At 53.5% G+C, this 15,827-nt stretch overlaps 1 protein-coding gene across 1 annotated transcript; it reads left to right on the top strand.

The window, feature by feature from the left end:
• The first annotated feature begins 184 nt into the window (after positions 1–184).
• On the top strand, positions 185–15,232 carry GPR137C (G protein-coupled receptor 137C). Its single transcript, XM_014871471.2, has 7 exons — positions 185–571; positions 7,536–7,579; positions 8,271–8,499; positions 10,856–11,005; positions 11,506–11,628; positions 11,723–11,838; positions 12,729–15,232. Exons 1-7 carry the CDS (start codon positions 239–241, stop codon positions 12,880–12,882), a joined length of 1,149 nt encoding a protein of 382 aa, XP_014726957.1. The 5' UTR covers positions 185–238; the 3' UTR covers positions 12,883–15,232.
• Positions 15,233–15,827: the final 595 nt, after the last annotated feature.

Raw genomic sequence — 15,827 nt, 5'->3', positions numbered from 1 at the left:
GACCGGCGGGCGGCCAATGGGGAGCGTCCGCCGCCGCCCCTCAAATCAGCGGGCTCAGCCGGCTGGCCCCGGCACGGAGTTGTTTGGCGGCGGGCAGGCGGGCGGTGCAGCCGGGCGGGCGGGAGGAGGAGGAGGAAAGAAGAAGGGGAAAAGAGGGGGGGTTTCCCCTTTGTTGCATGGGGGTGTCCAGCCGGGGCTGAGGGAAGGCAGGGAGGGGGTCGGTGCCTCCCGCTGCCCCATGGCCCTCGCTGAGGGGGCGGCCGTGCCCTACGCCGTGGAGCTGGGGCTCACCGTGCTCCACACGGCGCTCTACGCCGCGCTCTTCCTCTTCGCCTACCTGCAGCTCTGGCTGCTGCTCTACTACCGCGAGCGGCGGCTGAGTTACCACACGCTCTGCCTCTTCCTCTGCCTGCTCTGGGCAGCCCTCAGGACCACCCTGTTCTCCTTCTACCTGCAGAATTCCCTGCAGGCCCTCCGCCTCCAGCAGCCCTTCGCCCACTGGCTCCTGTACTGCCTGCCCGGCTGCCTCCTCTTCTCCAGTCTCTGCCTCCTCAACCTCTATTTCGCTGAGGTAAGTTTTGCCCTTTTGGGCAAAACCCCTCCAAGATTCCGTTTCCTAAACCTTCACCCTGCGGGACACCGGGGCTGGAAGCTCCTCTTCAGCCACCTCTCCAAACTTGGAGTGCCCTGGAGCCGAGGCTTTGGGGTGGGATGGAGATATGAGGGTCCAGGTGAGGGTGGGAGGCGATCCTGGGGCTCTGCCCTCGGTGGAGGCTTTGGGACAGCCTGGGGGGATGCCCTGAATCCCGGCTTGGAAGGAAGCACAGGGATTGTGCCCTGAATCCAGCCCTCGCTACAGACTTTGGGACAGGCTGGAAGGATGCAGGGATTGTGCCCTGACTCCAGGCTGGGGGAGAAGCACAGGGCTTGTGCCTTAAATCCCGGCTTGGGGGGCGGGGTGGGATTTGGGGGGGATGGTGTGAGCTAAAAGTGTGCCCAAAATCCCAGCATCAGAGGTTTGGGGTGCAGGGCTGTACCCTGACTGCAGACCCCGGCGTGGGGGGAGGAGGGGGACAGGCGCATGTCCTGAATTTGGGATTTGGGGGATGCGGGGTGCTCCCAGGTGGGGTTTTCCTCTTTGCAACCCAGACCCACGGTGAGGTGTTTGTGTGGGGGGGCGTCACTTGAGGGACTGTTTTGCATCTTTTTTTAATTGATTCCTCTTCTGCGAAGGGGACCAGAAAGTGGCAGCAGCAGGGGCTGCTCTGGCCTGGAGTGATGCCAACCATTACGTCACCAGCCAGAGCCTCTTCTGCTATTGTTGCTGCGCTCCCTCCTTCCCTCCATCGCTCCGCTGTGAGCCGGGCTTGTTGTTCTGCAGCTTGTCAGACAAAAAAACCCCGAGATCCCTCACACAACAGCCCGGGGCAGCCCCTTCCCAGCACCAGCATCGCTGCTGGGACAGTGCGGAGCCGCTTGTTATTGTCACCGAGATGTGTCCCTGCTTTTCTGGGTCTCCCATCACTCGTGCCTTGGTTTTTAGCCTCCTTTCCTTAGTCCTTTATCTCCTAAAGCCCTGGCTGTCCCCTCCCCATCCTCCTCCTGAATATTTTGTTTCTGCTCCAGTTTCTCGTGAGCAGCCCTCTGCTCGCCTGCCTCCCGGTTCGCTGCCTATTTATGAAACAAGTCACCACTTTTTTCCTTCCAGCTTTGTTGTTGTTGTTGGGATTCTTTGCTCTGCAGCTCTCAGCTGTTCCCGGCCTCACAAAGGAATCACTAACACACAGCAAAATCACTCTGATGTGTCACCCACGGGAGTTATGATTTCATTTTCCCCAGGATATTCACATGATCCTTGGAGCAATGAGGTTGTTCCTCCGTTTTGACTCTTTTTCCCCCCAAAAAACGCCTGGAGGCTTTGGGGGTGAGCTGCCTGTTGCAGAAGCTGTTGGAGGGGTTGTTGATGGAGTGGCAGGGGAATAACAAATGGTGCATAGAGAGCACAAATCCATCTTGTCTGCTCAAGGCAGCCTGACCTCCCAGTTGCTCCAGCCAGGAGGGGTTTGTGTCCCTTGAAAGGCAGGGATTCTGTGCTCTGCTCCACAGAGTGGCTGGATTTCTGTTTTCCTCTAGGTCACTGGATTTGACAGCAGATTTGCCTCTCTGCAGCCTTGTTTAGAGGTCCTATTAAAGTAAATCCAAATAGATTCCCAGGCTTCTCCTCCTCCCACGATATCTGTTTTTCAGTGAACTCTGCATATATCCCACTTCTTTCTCCTTGAAGACCTAGAGCCAAGGGAAATCCTGTCTGAGGAAATAAGAGCTCTGAATCTGGAGTGGGGAAGGATAAAGTGACTTTTGAAAATGGGTCTGCTTGCTCAGCTCCAGGGAAGGGCCTGACACTTCCCTAGAACAACCAGGAGGGGTGTCCATCACTCTGTGGGGTTTTTGGGAGATCTCTGTGGTGAAGCCCCACAATTTTGGGGGAAAAAATGGAAAGCTTCTGGAGCTTTTCTTGCTCTCATGATCTAGAGGTGACTGGTGTGTTTACTGGTGTAAACCAGGAGAATGTGCCCCTCCATTCCCAGTTTTTAAGGGCCACTTGGCAGCAGCCTGTGGAAGGACACTGAGCTTCTGCTGCCCTGGGGGTGGCATCCTGATCTGAGATGTCCTCAGATGAAAGCACGGGCTGCTGCTGTGCTGAGGGCCTGGCTCATTGTCCCTGGACACAGAGCCTCCTTTGTGGAGATGCTGGAGAAATGGCATCTGGGGAGGAAAATGGCCTGTGCTGTTATTTGAGCTGATCTTGCTTGATTTACAGAGCTCCTCAGGCTGTGTAGAGGCTGAGGATGGAATGGTGGTGAGGAAGAAGCTCCAGGAAACAGATACCTGTGGAGAACTGATGTTACTTAACACTCCAGGCTGTTTTGTGGCTGAAATTGAAATTTCCTAAACTGTCCATCCTCTTCCTATTCCATCTTGGCCCCTGAGATTGCTGAGGGGATGCAGAGACCTGACAGAATGAGTGTGGAATGTGCATTTCTTTTTCATAGAGTCCCAGAATGGTTTGGGTTGGAAGGGACCTTAAAGCTCATCCCATTCCACCCCCTGCCACGGACAGGGACACCTTCCACTGTCCCAGCTTGCTCCAACCTGGCCTTGGACACTGCCAGGGATCCAGGGGCAGCCACAGCTGCTCTGGGTACCCTGTGCCAGGGGCTCCCCACCCTCCCAGCCAGGAATTCCCAATATTCTATCCATCCCTGCCCTCTGGCAGTGGAAACCATTCCCTGTGTCCTTTCATTCCTCTCCAGCTTTCCTGTAGGCTCCCTTGGGATGCTTTTTCCACCTGGAACATCCCTTTAGTTTGGGAACATCTCTTCCTTTCTGCTTCAGCTTGTACCAGAAGAGCCCTTTCCTGGGAATCTGGAGCTCAGAGTCCATCAGGTCAGAATTCCTCAGATCCACTCCCAATCTTGCCTCAATAACTCTGATATCCAACCTAGGATGCTCCTTTGCCTTGCCTTTGGAATAGTTCCTGTGCTGCCACCTTGAATAATGCCACCTTTCCCAAGAGTCTGCCACTTCTCTTTTTCCCCAGGTCTTTGTCAGGAACATGATATATGGAAATGGAAATACATGGAGGCAGCTCAGGATATTTAGCCTGGAGAAAAGGAGGCTCAGGAGGGACCTTGTGGCTCTGCACAACTCCCTGACAGGAGGGGACAGCCGGGGGAGGATCAGGCTCAGCTGCCAGGGAACAGGGACAGGAGGAAATGGCCTCAAGCTGTGCCAGGGGAGGTTTAAATTGGATATTAGGGGAAAATTCTCCATGGAAAGGGTTGTCAGATATTGGAAGCAGCTGCCAGGGGAGGTTTGGGGTCCCCATCCCTGGAGGTGGCACCCAGTGCTCTGGGCTTGTGACAAGGTGGGAATCGATCTGGGGCCTGATGGCCTTGGAGGTGTTCACCAATGTGAAATGCAGCCACAACAACCTTGATCTTAAAGACCTTCTTGAGCCCTTGGCACCTCTGGTTGTCCTGGGAATCAGCAGCTGGACAGGGATGAGTAAGGAATGCTGGGCTGGTGGTGTGGCCAGAGCCCTTCACCTGCCTGGGTTTCTCCAAGTGCTCCATCTGAGGAGATGACATCAGCCCCTGTCACCCTTCCTGCTCTAATTGCCCTGGAGACAGGCATGGAGGGAGCACCCAGCCTGGGAGATGTTTGTCTTTACAGTCCTGGATCTTCCTGCCTTCTCAGATGGAAAACTGGAAAAATCTCCATCCTTCATTTCCCTCTTTCACCTTCCCTGTGTAGCAGACACCTGGCAGTGCCCTGTGCTTCAGAGGGACAGCTGGTGAGGGATCACTGAAACTCCAAACTGCTCCATCCCATAGCTGATGATTCCCATGTTTCCCAGATGAACAGGTGGCCCTGCTGGGGACCAGCTATTCTAGGAAAGCAGGGAACATGCAAAATTGCAGCCTGTGCTCATGATGGCATGGAATGATCTCGATGTATGAGGATGCTGAGAGATCCTCGTGGATGGTTCCAGCTTTTCCTCTGTGGATTGAAGTGGGGGTTTGCACACTTGGTAAAAGGTGTGATCCCAAAATAATCTGTGCTGTGTTCCCATTATCTCCTGTGGTGAGAGGAGGGATCTGTTTGGGGATGCTCCTGCAGCTGAGTTGTGTTGGGACAGGGCATGGCTCTGTCTTGTACCTGCAGAGCCTAAATTCATGTTGTCTTTATGAAGCAAAAAGGAATTTGAGTCCAGTGGACAACAAGTTTCTGGATCTTTCAGATCTGTTGAGACCAGCTTGGTTTTGGTCCAGCCTAAGTGCCTCACTGTTAGGGTTAAGATCCTGCCTTGTGCAGGTATTGAGAGTGGTCCTTGGATTCATCTGTGGGATCTGAGACATGTCACTTATCTTCCTTTAGAGGCTGTGACACCTCCAGTGCACCTTTTAAGGGTGAGTGTGTCTCTGGAATACACCCTTAGGGACTCTCTGGGTGTGATGTGAGCAAGGAAATCACTTTGTGGGATAAATCCACTCATCACAAACCCAAAAGCCTCTGGCATCACAGAGGGCTTTGGGGTCTGTAGTTCATTTCAGCCTCACCTTCTTGCTGGTGTGGAGTGCTCAAGGGATCCATGGCTCTGGAAAGGCACCTGAGTATTCCAAAGTGCTGTAAAAGTCTTGTTCTGGAGTAAATGCTCCCTGTGCTGCTGAGACCTCTGTTCTCTGTTTTCGTGCTTGACTTCTGGAGCTGGGCTCAGCTCAGATTGGAAGGAGCAGTTCAGTTTGCAAAGATTGCTGCTCACAGCTTGGCCTAATGCACCTGCTGAAGCACAGGGGTCTATTTTTCCCGTTTTTCTGAAGAACAGGATTGCTCCTGAGCGCTCTGTGCTGGATTTTTCACAGCAGAAGCCTCAGCCTGAGCTGTCCTTGGGCTCTGAGAGCAGCAGAGCCCCGTGCAGGAGGCTCAGAGCTCGTCTCAAGGATAAGAACCCAGAGACACCCTGTGCACTCTGCTGGTGCCACCTCCTGACCCAGTCCCTGGGAAGGAAAAGCAACCTTCAGATAACTTATCAGCCTTAATAACCAAAACCCCCAAAGCAGTGATGTCTGTTCCCTTCCTCAAGTTATAGGAATAACTATCCAGGGGCTAATAAAAGTGTAAGGCTGGAGCTGTGGTCTCCCTTTGCTTTCCATGGCAGTGAGCCAAGCAGGAGGCTCAAATTGCTGTTGCACTCTTAACCCTGACTCAGCTTTGTGTGCCTTAATCCCTGAGGCTGCAGGGGAGGGTTTGGGAAGAGTGTCCTGCCCAAAACAGCTTTTTCCTGTGAGCCAGGGGCACTTCCCTGTTCAGCTGAGGGGCTGTTCTCAGTTGGAAACACGACATTCCCAGCTGGAATACAAGCCAGGGACTCTGCAGAGCTTTTCAGAGGCTGAGGTTACAGCAGCAGTGCAGATTTCTCTGTGGATTTCCATGCTGCTGGAATGGGTGCTGAACCAGGAGCTTCCCAGCTGGGTGTCACCAATGCCTGTTTTGGGAGGGCAAGAGGAAACTGCCTCAAGTTGTGCCAGGGAATATTTAGATCCTAACTGCATGTTAGGAAAAAATTCTTCACTGACAGGGTGGTGAGGTGTTGGAACAGGCTGCTCAGGGCAGTGGTGGAGTCCCCATCCCTGGAAGTGTTCAAAAAACTCGTGGATGTGGCACTTCAGGCCATGGTTTAGTGGTGGATGTGGTGGTGCTGGATTAATGGTTGGACTTGCTGACCTTGGAGGGCTTTTCCAGCCTCAGTGATTCAGTGATTCCATGACTCTCCCAAAGTGTCTGAATGTCACCCACAGGCAAACAAGGGAGGATTCAGGGATATTTCTCTTTTGGAGTCACCACGTGGCCCTTCTAAGAGCCACTTTCCTGTAACTGAGATGAGTTTTAGGGCTCAGGGTGGATTGTGCCACACTCCTGTGCTTCTGTGGGCCAGGACAATGGGATGGAGAACATTCCTGAGGCTGGAGACCTCCCTCTGCTCAAGAATCACATCTCATTCCCCATGAAGTTGAGCTCATCCTCCCTCAGCCTTGGGAAGAGGAGCCAGGCAGTGGAAGTGGCTCTTGGAAGGGAATCACTGAAGCTGTACAGTGTCCTTTGAAATGCTTGGAAGCACTGCAGTGGCTCAGACAAGCCTCAGATCCTGGAATGTCTCTGGAAATCCCGTTGGCAGCAGCCTCATTCCTGAAGCTCATGTGCCATTTCTGCCTCAGTGCTGCCTTGGAAGCAGGAGCCAAGGAATCCCACCAGGATAAAAGCTGCCTGAAGATGCCTGGGAGGAGATGAGTGATCCTTCACTGCTCACAGGGAAGGCTCCTTCCACACCTGGCCAGTGATCCCATAAGTACAGGTGGCATCACTCTGGATGTGTCTGTGCCTCCTCCCAAATTCCTTCAAAGTCTCTGATCAGGACATGAGCTTTGCCTGTGGCTGAGTGGCATCTCTGGGATCCTTCCTGGTGGAGTCTGGACCTGGAGCTGAACACAACCCAGTTCCTGACCAGTGTGAGCACTGGTTCCCTGTACCTCTGCAGCAGGAATTCACATCTGAGCTGTGATTTGGGATTATCTGCCCCTTCCTAAACTGTCCCTACTCCTCTAACATGGAAATCCAGTATGATTGAGGTACTAAAATAGCCCAAAACATTTGGAAATGGAGATGTATTTTTGAAGGACTTTTAAGTGCTAAACCCCCTTCTTTTCTTGAAGTCGTCAAGGTGTGGTGTTAAAGTGTTTGTCACATATGGGGTGTTAAGTATGTTTATGGTTGTTGGGAACCTGTATTTGGACTGGGCTTGTACAAGGAAAAAGTATCATTGTTTTGGGTCCAGAGCAAGACTTGGTGCTAACAAATAATCCAGATTCCTTGGAGATGTCCAGCTGGGTTCTGGCTTCCCTGTTTATCCCTTGACAAAGGTGAAAGGAAACTGTAGGCCATGTGAAGTAACCCTGTGTAAATCTCTCCTCCAGGTCATATTCAAAGTGAAATGTGCAGCTGAATTCAACAAGTACAAGTAAGTGCTGCTGTCCTGAGCTTCCCTTCAAAGCTGGTCCCAGGGGAACTGGCTGGGAATGGGAGGGTCAGGCCCCAAAAGCTGAACAGAGCTCGAATTCCATACCTGTGCTCTGAGGAAGGAGCAGAGTTGGATCTTGGAGCAGCACTGGGAGCTTCAGGGGTGCCAGGGGAGCTCAAGCATCCCAGTTCCCCTGCATGAACTCTTAGGGTTCATGGGGTGTCCATGAACTCTGGGCTGTCCAAACCCAGGGAAGATCTGCAGAACAAGGCTTGGGCAATGAGTGAGCCCCAGGTTTGTGCAGCCCAGGTGCTTCCCAGGGAAACCCACAGTGGAAAATGCAAGCTCCAGTGGCTCTCAAGAAAGGAGTTGCAGTGGTTGTGATGACTCATGGCTTATTGACTGGAGTTAATGCAGAGCTGGAGCAACACTTCAAATCTGCAAGATAAGAACCTGACTGTCAGAAGATGAGTCTTGTAACTCATGACTGCTTACGCTGCTCATGTGTTCTGAGAGCAGCTCCAGCAAATCCTCTGCAGCCTTGGGCTGCCAGTACAGCCCCTGAAATTTGCTGGGATTCCTGAGCTTCCCAGCAAGCAGAGCACTGGGAGGGTCTGCTGACACAGGAGGGAGGTGCAGGATGAGCCTGGGCTTGTCTCACTGACCATTTCTTCCCTCACCATCTCTCCAGGGTCCTGCTGTACCTGGGCTCTATCCTCACCAGCCTCCTGTTCCTGGTTGTGAATTTAACCTGTGCAATGCTGATCCATGGTGAGGTCCCAGAGAAGCAGCTGAGGTGGACGGTCCTGGCCCGGGCTCTGCTCAATGACAGCCTCTTCATCCTCTGTGCCATCTCCCTGGCCTGCTGCATGTGCAAACTGGGAAAGATGTCTTCAGCCAATGTCTACCTCGAGTCCAAGGTGGGTAAATGCCTTGGGAATTCTCCCTGGGACTGCTCAGCTGGGTCTGGGTTTGCACACTCAGGGCAGTGCTGGTCTGGTGGTACCTGAGTTGCTCTTGCTCAAATTCTCCTTCCAGTGGGGAGGTGGCAGCTCTTGGATTCCTCCCTTCCACAAAGTGCAGGCTCCTGCTGTGGGAGTGATGTTTCCTGCATGTTTTAAGGGAATACTTTGTCTGCAGCTTTGGCATAATAGATTTATGAGCTGCTTCTGCTTTTCAGACATAGAAAATCCCAGGTTTGCCTTGAAGAGAGGTTTCTCTGAGAGCAGCAGATGGAGTTTTTCTTGTGTGTTTTACCTGTGGCAGGTGTGTCATGATTCCCTGCAAAGGGGATCCCTCAGAAATCCAGCTTTAATTGGACTCTTCTTGGCTAGGATGAAATGAGCATTTTGGAATGGGACAAGAAGTTGCTGTAGCTCCTGTCCCAAAGCAGGACAGGTGAGGGTCTGATCAAACACAGCTCTTTTCCAGCAGATAGGAAAGTGGAAAAGCCACCAGCAGTGTGGCAGGAGGCTGCAGTCAGTGTCCACTTGAGTGCCTGGAAACATCCAGAGGAAAAACCAGAGCACCTGAGCACAGCCAGCTGAGGCTTTCTGTAGGTGGTGTCTGGCTCCTTAAGAAGCAGAGGGCATTGGTGACTTCCTGGAAATCCAGGATGTGTGGGCTGGGTCTGGTGTCCTGCCTGGCTGCTGTGACAGCTGTCCAGAGGCTGCAGGTTGCATCCAGATCTGCAGTGAGGCTGGAGCAGAGAAGCTGCTCCCATCCCTGCTGGCCTGGGCCTGCTATCCAGCTCTGGCTGGCTCTGGACACTCATTAACTCACCCAGTGTCCCCAGTGCAGGAACTTCCTCTCCTCACATGCCCCAGGCTGCCCCTGGGCTGTGTACAAAGTGCTCCAGGGAAGCCTCTGCCCTCCACTTGGATGCTCACCCTGGCTGTCTGCTAAAGCTCTCTGCCTCCCTCCCCTGCCCTGGGGGCATCCCCTGATATTGTGTGTGGGAACTTGCTGCAGAAACAGGCTGGGGATGAGCAGAAATGTTACACAGATGTCCCAGAAGGTTGTCCTGCCCCTGAACTCAAAGCAAGGCAGCAGGGCTGGAGGCTGCTGCCTCCACACTGAAGGTGGGAATGTTGGAGCTGTGGGAAGGAGGCTGGGCTGCAGCCAGCCCCTGTCCTGTGGGCCTTGTGAGCTGGAGATTGGCTTCAGCAGCCTTTGTGCCTCATGGTGCTGGCCTGAGCTTCCAGTGACTGCAGGCTGTGTGCTGGGCTGCAGGGCTGTCACTTGTCTGTGGGCCCCTCTCTCCTGCTGGCTCTCTGAAGACACTGTCCTGAGCTCCAAATCTAGGAAAATACAGCTGGGATGTGGAGCAGGCCAGTGGGATGAGCTTCCCCAGCAGATTCTCTGCTTAAACACAAAGGCAGCTCAGGTGCTGAGGGGTGTTTGTCCCCTGACTGTGACTTGGAGCCATTAAAAGGATTCATGGATGGATTTAACAAAACCTGGTTTGTCCCAGCGTTCCTGAATGGTTTGAGTTAGAAGAGATCTTAAATCCCATCCAGTTCCACCACCCTGCCATGGGCTACCTTTAACTATCCCAGGTTGCTCCAAGCCCTGTCCAGCCTGGCCTTGGACATTTCCAGGGATCCAGGGGTAGCCACAGCTTCTCTGGGCACCCTGTGCCAGGGCCTCAGCTCCCTCACAGCCAGGAATTTATTCCCAATAGCCCATCTAACCCTGCCCTCTGTCTGTTTGAAGCCATTTCATTTTAATGGGAATCACAAAGCCAGGCCATTGTAAATCCTCTCTTTCCATCTTTCCTTTGGGCTCCCTTCAGGTACTGGGGTTCAACTCTGGGTTTTTCTGCCCACCCCAAATATTTGAGCTTCTTTTCTAGACAAACACTCTGTATGGTTGGGGTGCTGAGTGGCTGCAAGTGAAACACCTCTGCAGAGTCTGGGCTGTAAAACAGAAATTTATTTTCCTGCTGGAGGATTATTGGCCTTGTGGAGATTCCCAGAGGAAGGCAGGGGGTAGAACAGCATCTCCCTGGACCCCCAGTTTGGGGCTGACTGACAAAGCCCTGCCAGGGACACTCCAGTGCCTCAGATCCTTCCCTGCTCCCAGGCAGCTCTGGCTGTGTGGCTCCTGCAATGAACTCATCACATGAGAAAGCTCTTACCCAGCTCTGAATATTTTAGCAACAACATACAAATGTTCTGGGTCATTCTTGCCTGCACAGCTGCTCATGCATTTAAGGGAACAGGGAAGAACATCAGAGCTCTGTATTAAAACTCTTTTTATTTCTTCCTGTCCTAGGGAACATCTGTCTGCCAGGCTATTCTGGTGGGATCAGTAGTGGCCCTCCTGTATTCCTCAAGGGCTTGCTATAACCTGGTAGCTGTGGCCATATCTCCAGACAATGTTCCTGGTCCTTTTAACTATGGCTGGGACAACCTTTCAGACAAGGTGAGTGTGTGACCCCCAGTCCAGAGGTGAAATGCAGTCATTCCTCATCCTGTGAGGGTGAAAAGGGGGCTCTGGGGGTGGTCTGGGTAGCTGAACCCCCACATGAGCTGCCTTTCTGCTCTGTTTGCTCTCTCCACCCAGCAAAGCTGAGTCCTCTTCTCTCCAGCCCCTTCTTCAGGGAGGATTCCCTGTTGTGCTCTTCCCTTTCAGCCTGCCAACTCTTCTTTTGAGGGAGAGGAGGGACAACTCAACTAGAGCAGAACAGCAATGCTTAATCAGGCATGGCTGTGTGTGAGGGAGAGTCCCTGGTGTGGGCAGCGAGCTCCCAGTGCCCTGGCAGCACAGTCTGAGCACAACCAGCTCACCCAAACCAGCAGCAGCAGCCAGGTGAAGGTCACTGTGCTGCTTTAGGGACTCCTGCCTCTGGAAAGGTTTCTCTGCTTTTTGGGAGCTCTGTGGGTGGCTGGGATGACACAAACCCCTCTGCTTTGTGCCCACAGGTGCACGTGGAGGTGAGCAGTGAGGAGTACGTGGTGTTTGGAGTGGTCCTGTTCCTCTGGGAGCTGGTGCCAACCACTTTCGTGGTGCTGTTCTTCCGTGCTCAGAGACTGAGCCAGAACCTGGTAGGCCTGAGCAAGTCCCCCTGTGCTGGGAGGATGCCTGGGATGACTTTTGGGAATGTTTTTCCTTCTGGCCTAACTCCTTTCTCCTTGGCAGACTCCAGCAGGGATGGTCAACAGCCACAGCTACAGCTCCAGGGCCTATTTCTTTGACAATCCCAGGCGCTATGACAGCGACGATGACTTGTCACGGCTCGGGGCCAGGGAAGGAGGGTAAGGAAGGCTTGTGCTGCTGCTCTGCTGCCCTCTGGGGAAGCAACAGAGCTCCTGGTTTCTGCTCCTTGGAAAAATTTTGGTGGAAGAGGCAGCTTGGGCAAGGTAGATGGGGCAGGGAGCCTCTGACAGAGCTTTTGTTCATTTGGGCAACTCACAAGGAGCTGGTTCTGGCAGAAGTGACCAGCTCAGAGAGGTGGATGGTGCTCACAGGTGGTGATTGCAGACAGGAGAGCTGGGATCCATTTCAGAGGGCTCTGAATTGATCTCCAGAGGGGTTTCTCCCACTGGGAAGTGAGAGCTGGTGAAGTCCTGGGAGGGAGCTGGGACAAAGCTCTGCAGGAAGTGCTGCTGTGGGGGAGAATGGTCAGGTATCCCCAGCAAAACATGAGGCATCCTGGCAGCACTGTCACCTGTCATCATGGAATGGTTTGGGCTGGAAAGAACCTTAAAGACCATCTTGTTCCACCCCCTGCCATGGGCAGGGACACTTTCCACTGTACCAGGTTGTTCCAATCCCTGTCCAACCTTGTCTGGAACATTTCACTTCCTTTCCACTTCACTTCCAAGTCCCTCATTTGCTGCCCAGGAGTGTAGTGAGCACTTCAGAGGTTCTGGCTCCTCTTGACCAGTGCTGTGGGGCCTGGTGCTCTTCTCCTTGTCCATATCTCATCAAAGCCACATTCCTTGGAGATACTGTACCTTCAAACTCCAACCCCCTGACCAGTGCTGGGAGCAGAAATCTGGACGAGCCAAATCATTCATCCCTAAAAAGTCCACGCCTGTGTTTTTTCTGTCTCTCCTGCAGCTTGGCCACCCCTCAGTGTGTTTTTTCTGTCTCTCCTGCAGCTTGGCCACCCCTCAGTGTGTTTTTTCTGTCTCTCCTGCAGCTTGGCCACCCCTCAGTGCTCGGGCTGTTACGGCTCCCTGGCTGGCACGGACAGCGGGAGCGCTGCGGACAGCGCGCCCTTGCTCTGCGCCGCTGGCGGCTCGGACATCAACCACCACCACCACCACAGCTCCCACCCTGCCCCACAGAACTGAGGAGGCTCCCTCTCTTCCCAGAGTGGCACTCATGTATAGGATTGTAACCTGGTTTTCCTCTTTTCCTTCTCTCCCCCTCGAAGCATCTAACTCATGACACAAACATTCCACTACCTGCTGCAGCTGCGTGCGGGGACTGAGCCCAGGGCTGCAGGCAGTTGAGTCAGAGAACTGTGACTTTAAGGTACCATGTAGCAAAGTGAAGCTGAACTCTCTGGAAGCTTTTTCTTTTTCCCTTGGTCTGGTCTTCAAGATGTTGGCAGCTAAATGCACCAGAGCTTCCTCACTAGAAAAGAAACATCAAATGCATATTTGCACTTTTATCTGCACACTTGGAAGGAACGAATCTTTCTCGGGCTGTGCTTGGCCTGAGACTGTTCTAGTTACTCTTTTAATTGCACATCCAGAGCTGGGAGAGGCACTGTCTTCCTGCAAAGACGTGTTCCCTGAAGGACTCTGCATCCTGCCTCCCTGGGAGTGGAGCTCTGTCTGGGCAGGGCCCCCGGCGCTGGATGCTCGAGTTTACTGTGCCATATTCCCACCTGGCAGGGCTGGGTGAGGCCTCGAGGCTTGGGGGGGTCTTGCTCTACCTGCTGGTCCCACCTGGCTGCTGCCCTGTCCTACCTGGGCCTGTGGCTCAGAGCTGAGTGAGCTCAGTGTTGCTGCTGGCCTTGTGACCACCCCGCTGGCCCGTGGCAGAGGGACAGGGCTGGCTTTTCCCCTGCAGGGAGAGGCTGGAGCTGGCTCAGCAGGAGTGTGTGTGCAGGAATGTGTGTGAATCCAGGGCTGCTGCACCCCCTGGGTGCTGGGAGCAGCCCTGCTCCCCCTCCTCTTTGCCCACAGTGGGGCTCCCCTGGTCCCCCTCAGTATTAAATTGCATTTAGCAGATAACCAAGAGTTTTAACCTGAAGTGAATGTGAACTGCTGGGTCCCCACTGAGGTGCAGGGGGTGTGTGGCTGCCTGTGGAACATTGCTGTTGCAGAAGGAAGGAGCAGAAACCACAGGGATCTGATCCTTGGGCTCCTTGCTCTGCTTTCCCTGTGGAGCTGGGGCCTCCCAGAGCTGTGGAGTGCACAGGGTTGGAGTGCTGGGTCAGGCTGGGACAGGTCCCTCTGTCTTTCCTTAACCAAAATAGCCAAGTTTGCCCTGGCCTGGGCTCTTTGGAGATGAGGCTTGGTGTTATTCCTGGCTTGTCCCTGAGCCAGCTGTGGGGATGAGCAGAGCAGCTTTGGATAAAGGCACTGGTGCAGGGAGGGAGCTGCTCTGAGCGTGGGACAAATCCACCCTGGGACTGCTTTTAACCTGCCTTGTGCTGCTCCAGGCCTGGTGTGACACTGGGGGACAGGGGATGCTGTGCTGGGACAGCAGCTGAAGGGACAGCTTTCAGTGATGAGAGCTGAGAGAGAAACCCCAGCCCTGGGCTGTCCTCACCCCTGAGGCTGTGCTGAGCTCCGTGTCACTTGTCCCACTGTCCCTGTCTGTGGCCTGGGCTCTCCCTGCTCACCTCCTGCACTCGTGCTGGCCCAAAAAAAACCAGCAAGTTCTGCTTCTTTTTTGGAGAAGGCAAAGATGGCAACTCTCAGCACAGCCCTTGCTCGAGTCCCTGACCCAGAGCTCCACCCTGGCTGCTCCCCTGTCTGTGGCAGGAACAGGTTGCTCCATCTCAATCCCTGCTTGGCTTATGGTGAAGGACCAGGCACTGTCACCCTTCCTTCTGCTCCCATAAGTCTCCAAAGACAGCAAGTGACACTCGTGGCCCCTGTTCTTGCTTAAATTCCAAAGCACTAGGAGCACTTTAAGTTTTACTTTGGAGGGAAAGGAGTGTAGTGCAAAAAAAAAAAAAAAAATTAAAAAAACCTACAAAATCCAAGGGCTACAGGCTCATTGTTCCTCTTGCACTGAAGCACACACCCACACTATGATCTTCCTGGATTATTTGGGATGGCAGGTCAGGGCAGTGAGCTGTTGCTGATGGACCCCTGAGCGAGTGGCCAAGCGTTTGGGTTTTACTCCTTTGTCCGCTGGATTCCGAGCTGAGCGCTCCTCCCGGGGCTGCTCCCGTGTTTTACTGAAGTAATTTATAGCTGACAAGTTACAAGGACTTTTTTAATGCATAGTTGCCTTTCATTAAACTTTCTTTTCTTTTGGTTTGGTTTTTTTTTTTTCTTTTTTTTTTTCTTTTTTTTTAATTTTTGGTATGGTTTAACAGTGTTCTGGCTTTGCAGGCGGGCAGCAGCTGCTGCCCCAGGAGCTGTGGCCAATGAATGTACCTATTTGTTCTTCACTAAACTGTAACCAAGCACTACTCTGTTGAAATAAATTTAAAAAAATAAAAAAATAAAAAAAAAAAGGACTTTCTGTGCTGGGATGGCTCCCAGGGTGCCCCAGCCAGCTCCAGGTGTGGCCCTGTGGTCGCCTGTGCCCTGCCAGGACCTGGCACATCCCATTGCTCTGCTGCCACAGGGCTGGGAGCTCTGAGCTGGGGGTGGCACAGGGCCTTTATCCTCTGCTGCTTTTCTGGTTGCAGCCCTGAGGGAAAGGCTGGAGCTGAGCCAGGGGAGTTGGATCTCAGGGGAAAGTTCTTCCCTCAGAGGGTGCTGGGCACTGCCCAGGCTCCCCAGGGAATGGTGACATTCCCAAGGCTGCCAGAGCTCCAGGAGTGTTTGGACAGCACTGCCAGGGTGGGATTGTTGGGGAGTCTGTGCAGGGACAGGAGCTGCTCTCCATGACCCCTGTGGGTCCCTCCCAGTCAGGGAGGCCATGCCAGGATTGTGTGTCTCCATCTTGTGAGGCACAATGTGCTCAAACCACAGCCACTTCTGGCCAGGGGCTGTACTTTGTCCTTTCCCAGGACTGGCTCCCCCAGCCCCACCTCCAGACCTGGAGCTTCCTTTATTCCTTTCCCAGGTTTATCCCCATCCACACAGCCTTGAACTCTGCTGGA

Source organism: Sturnus vulgaris, chromosome 6 (genome assembly GCF_052056855.1).
Source record: "Sturnus vulgaris isolate bStuVul1 chromosome 6, bStuVul1.hap1, whole genome shotgun sequence".
NCBI lineage: Eukaryota > Metazoa > Chordata > Aves > Passeriformes > Sturnidae > Sturnus > Sturnus vulgaris.
The sequence above is the reverse complement of the archived record's forward strand: the minus strand, read 5'-3'. Positions and strand labels throughout refer to the sequence as shown.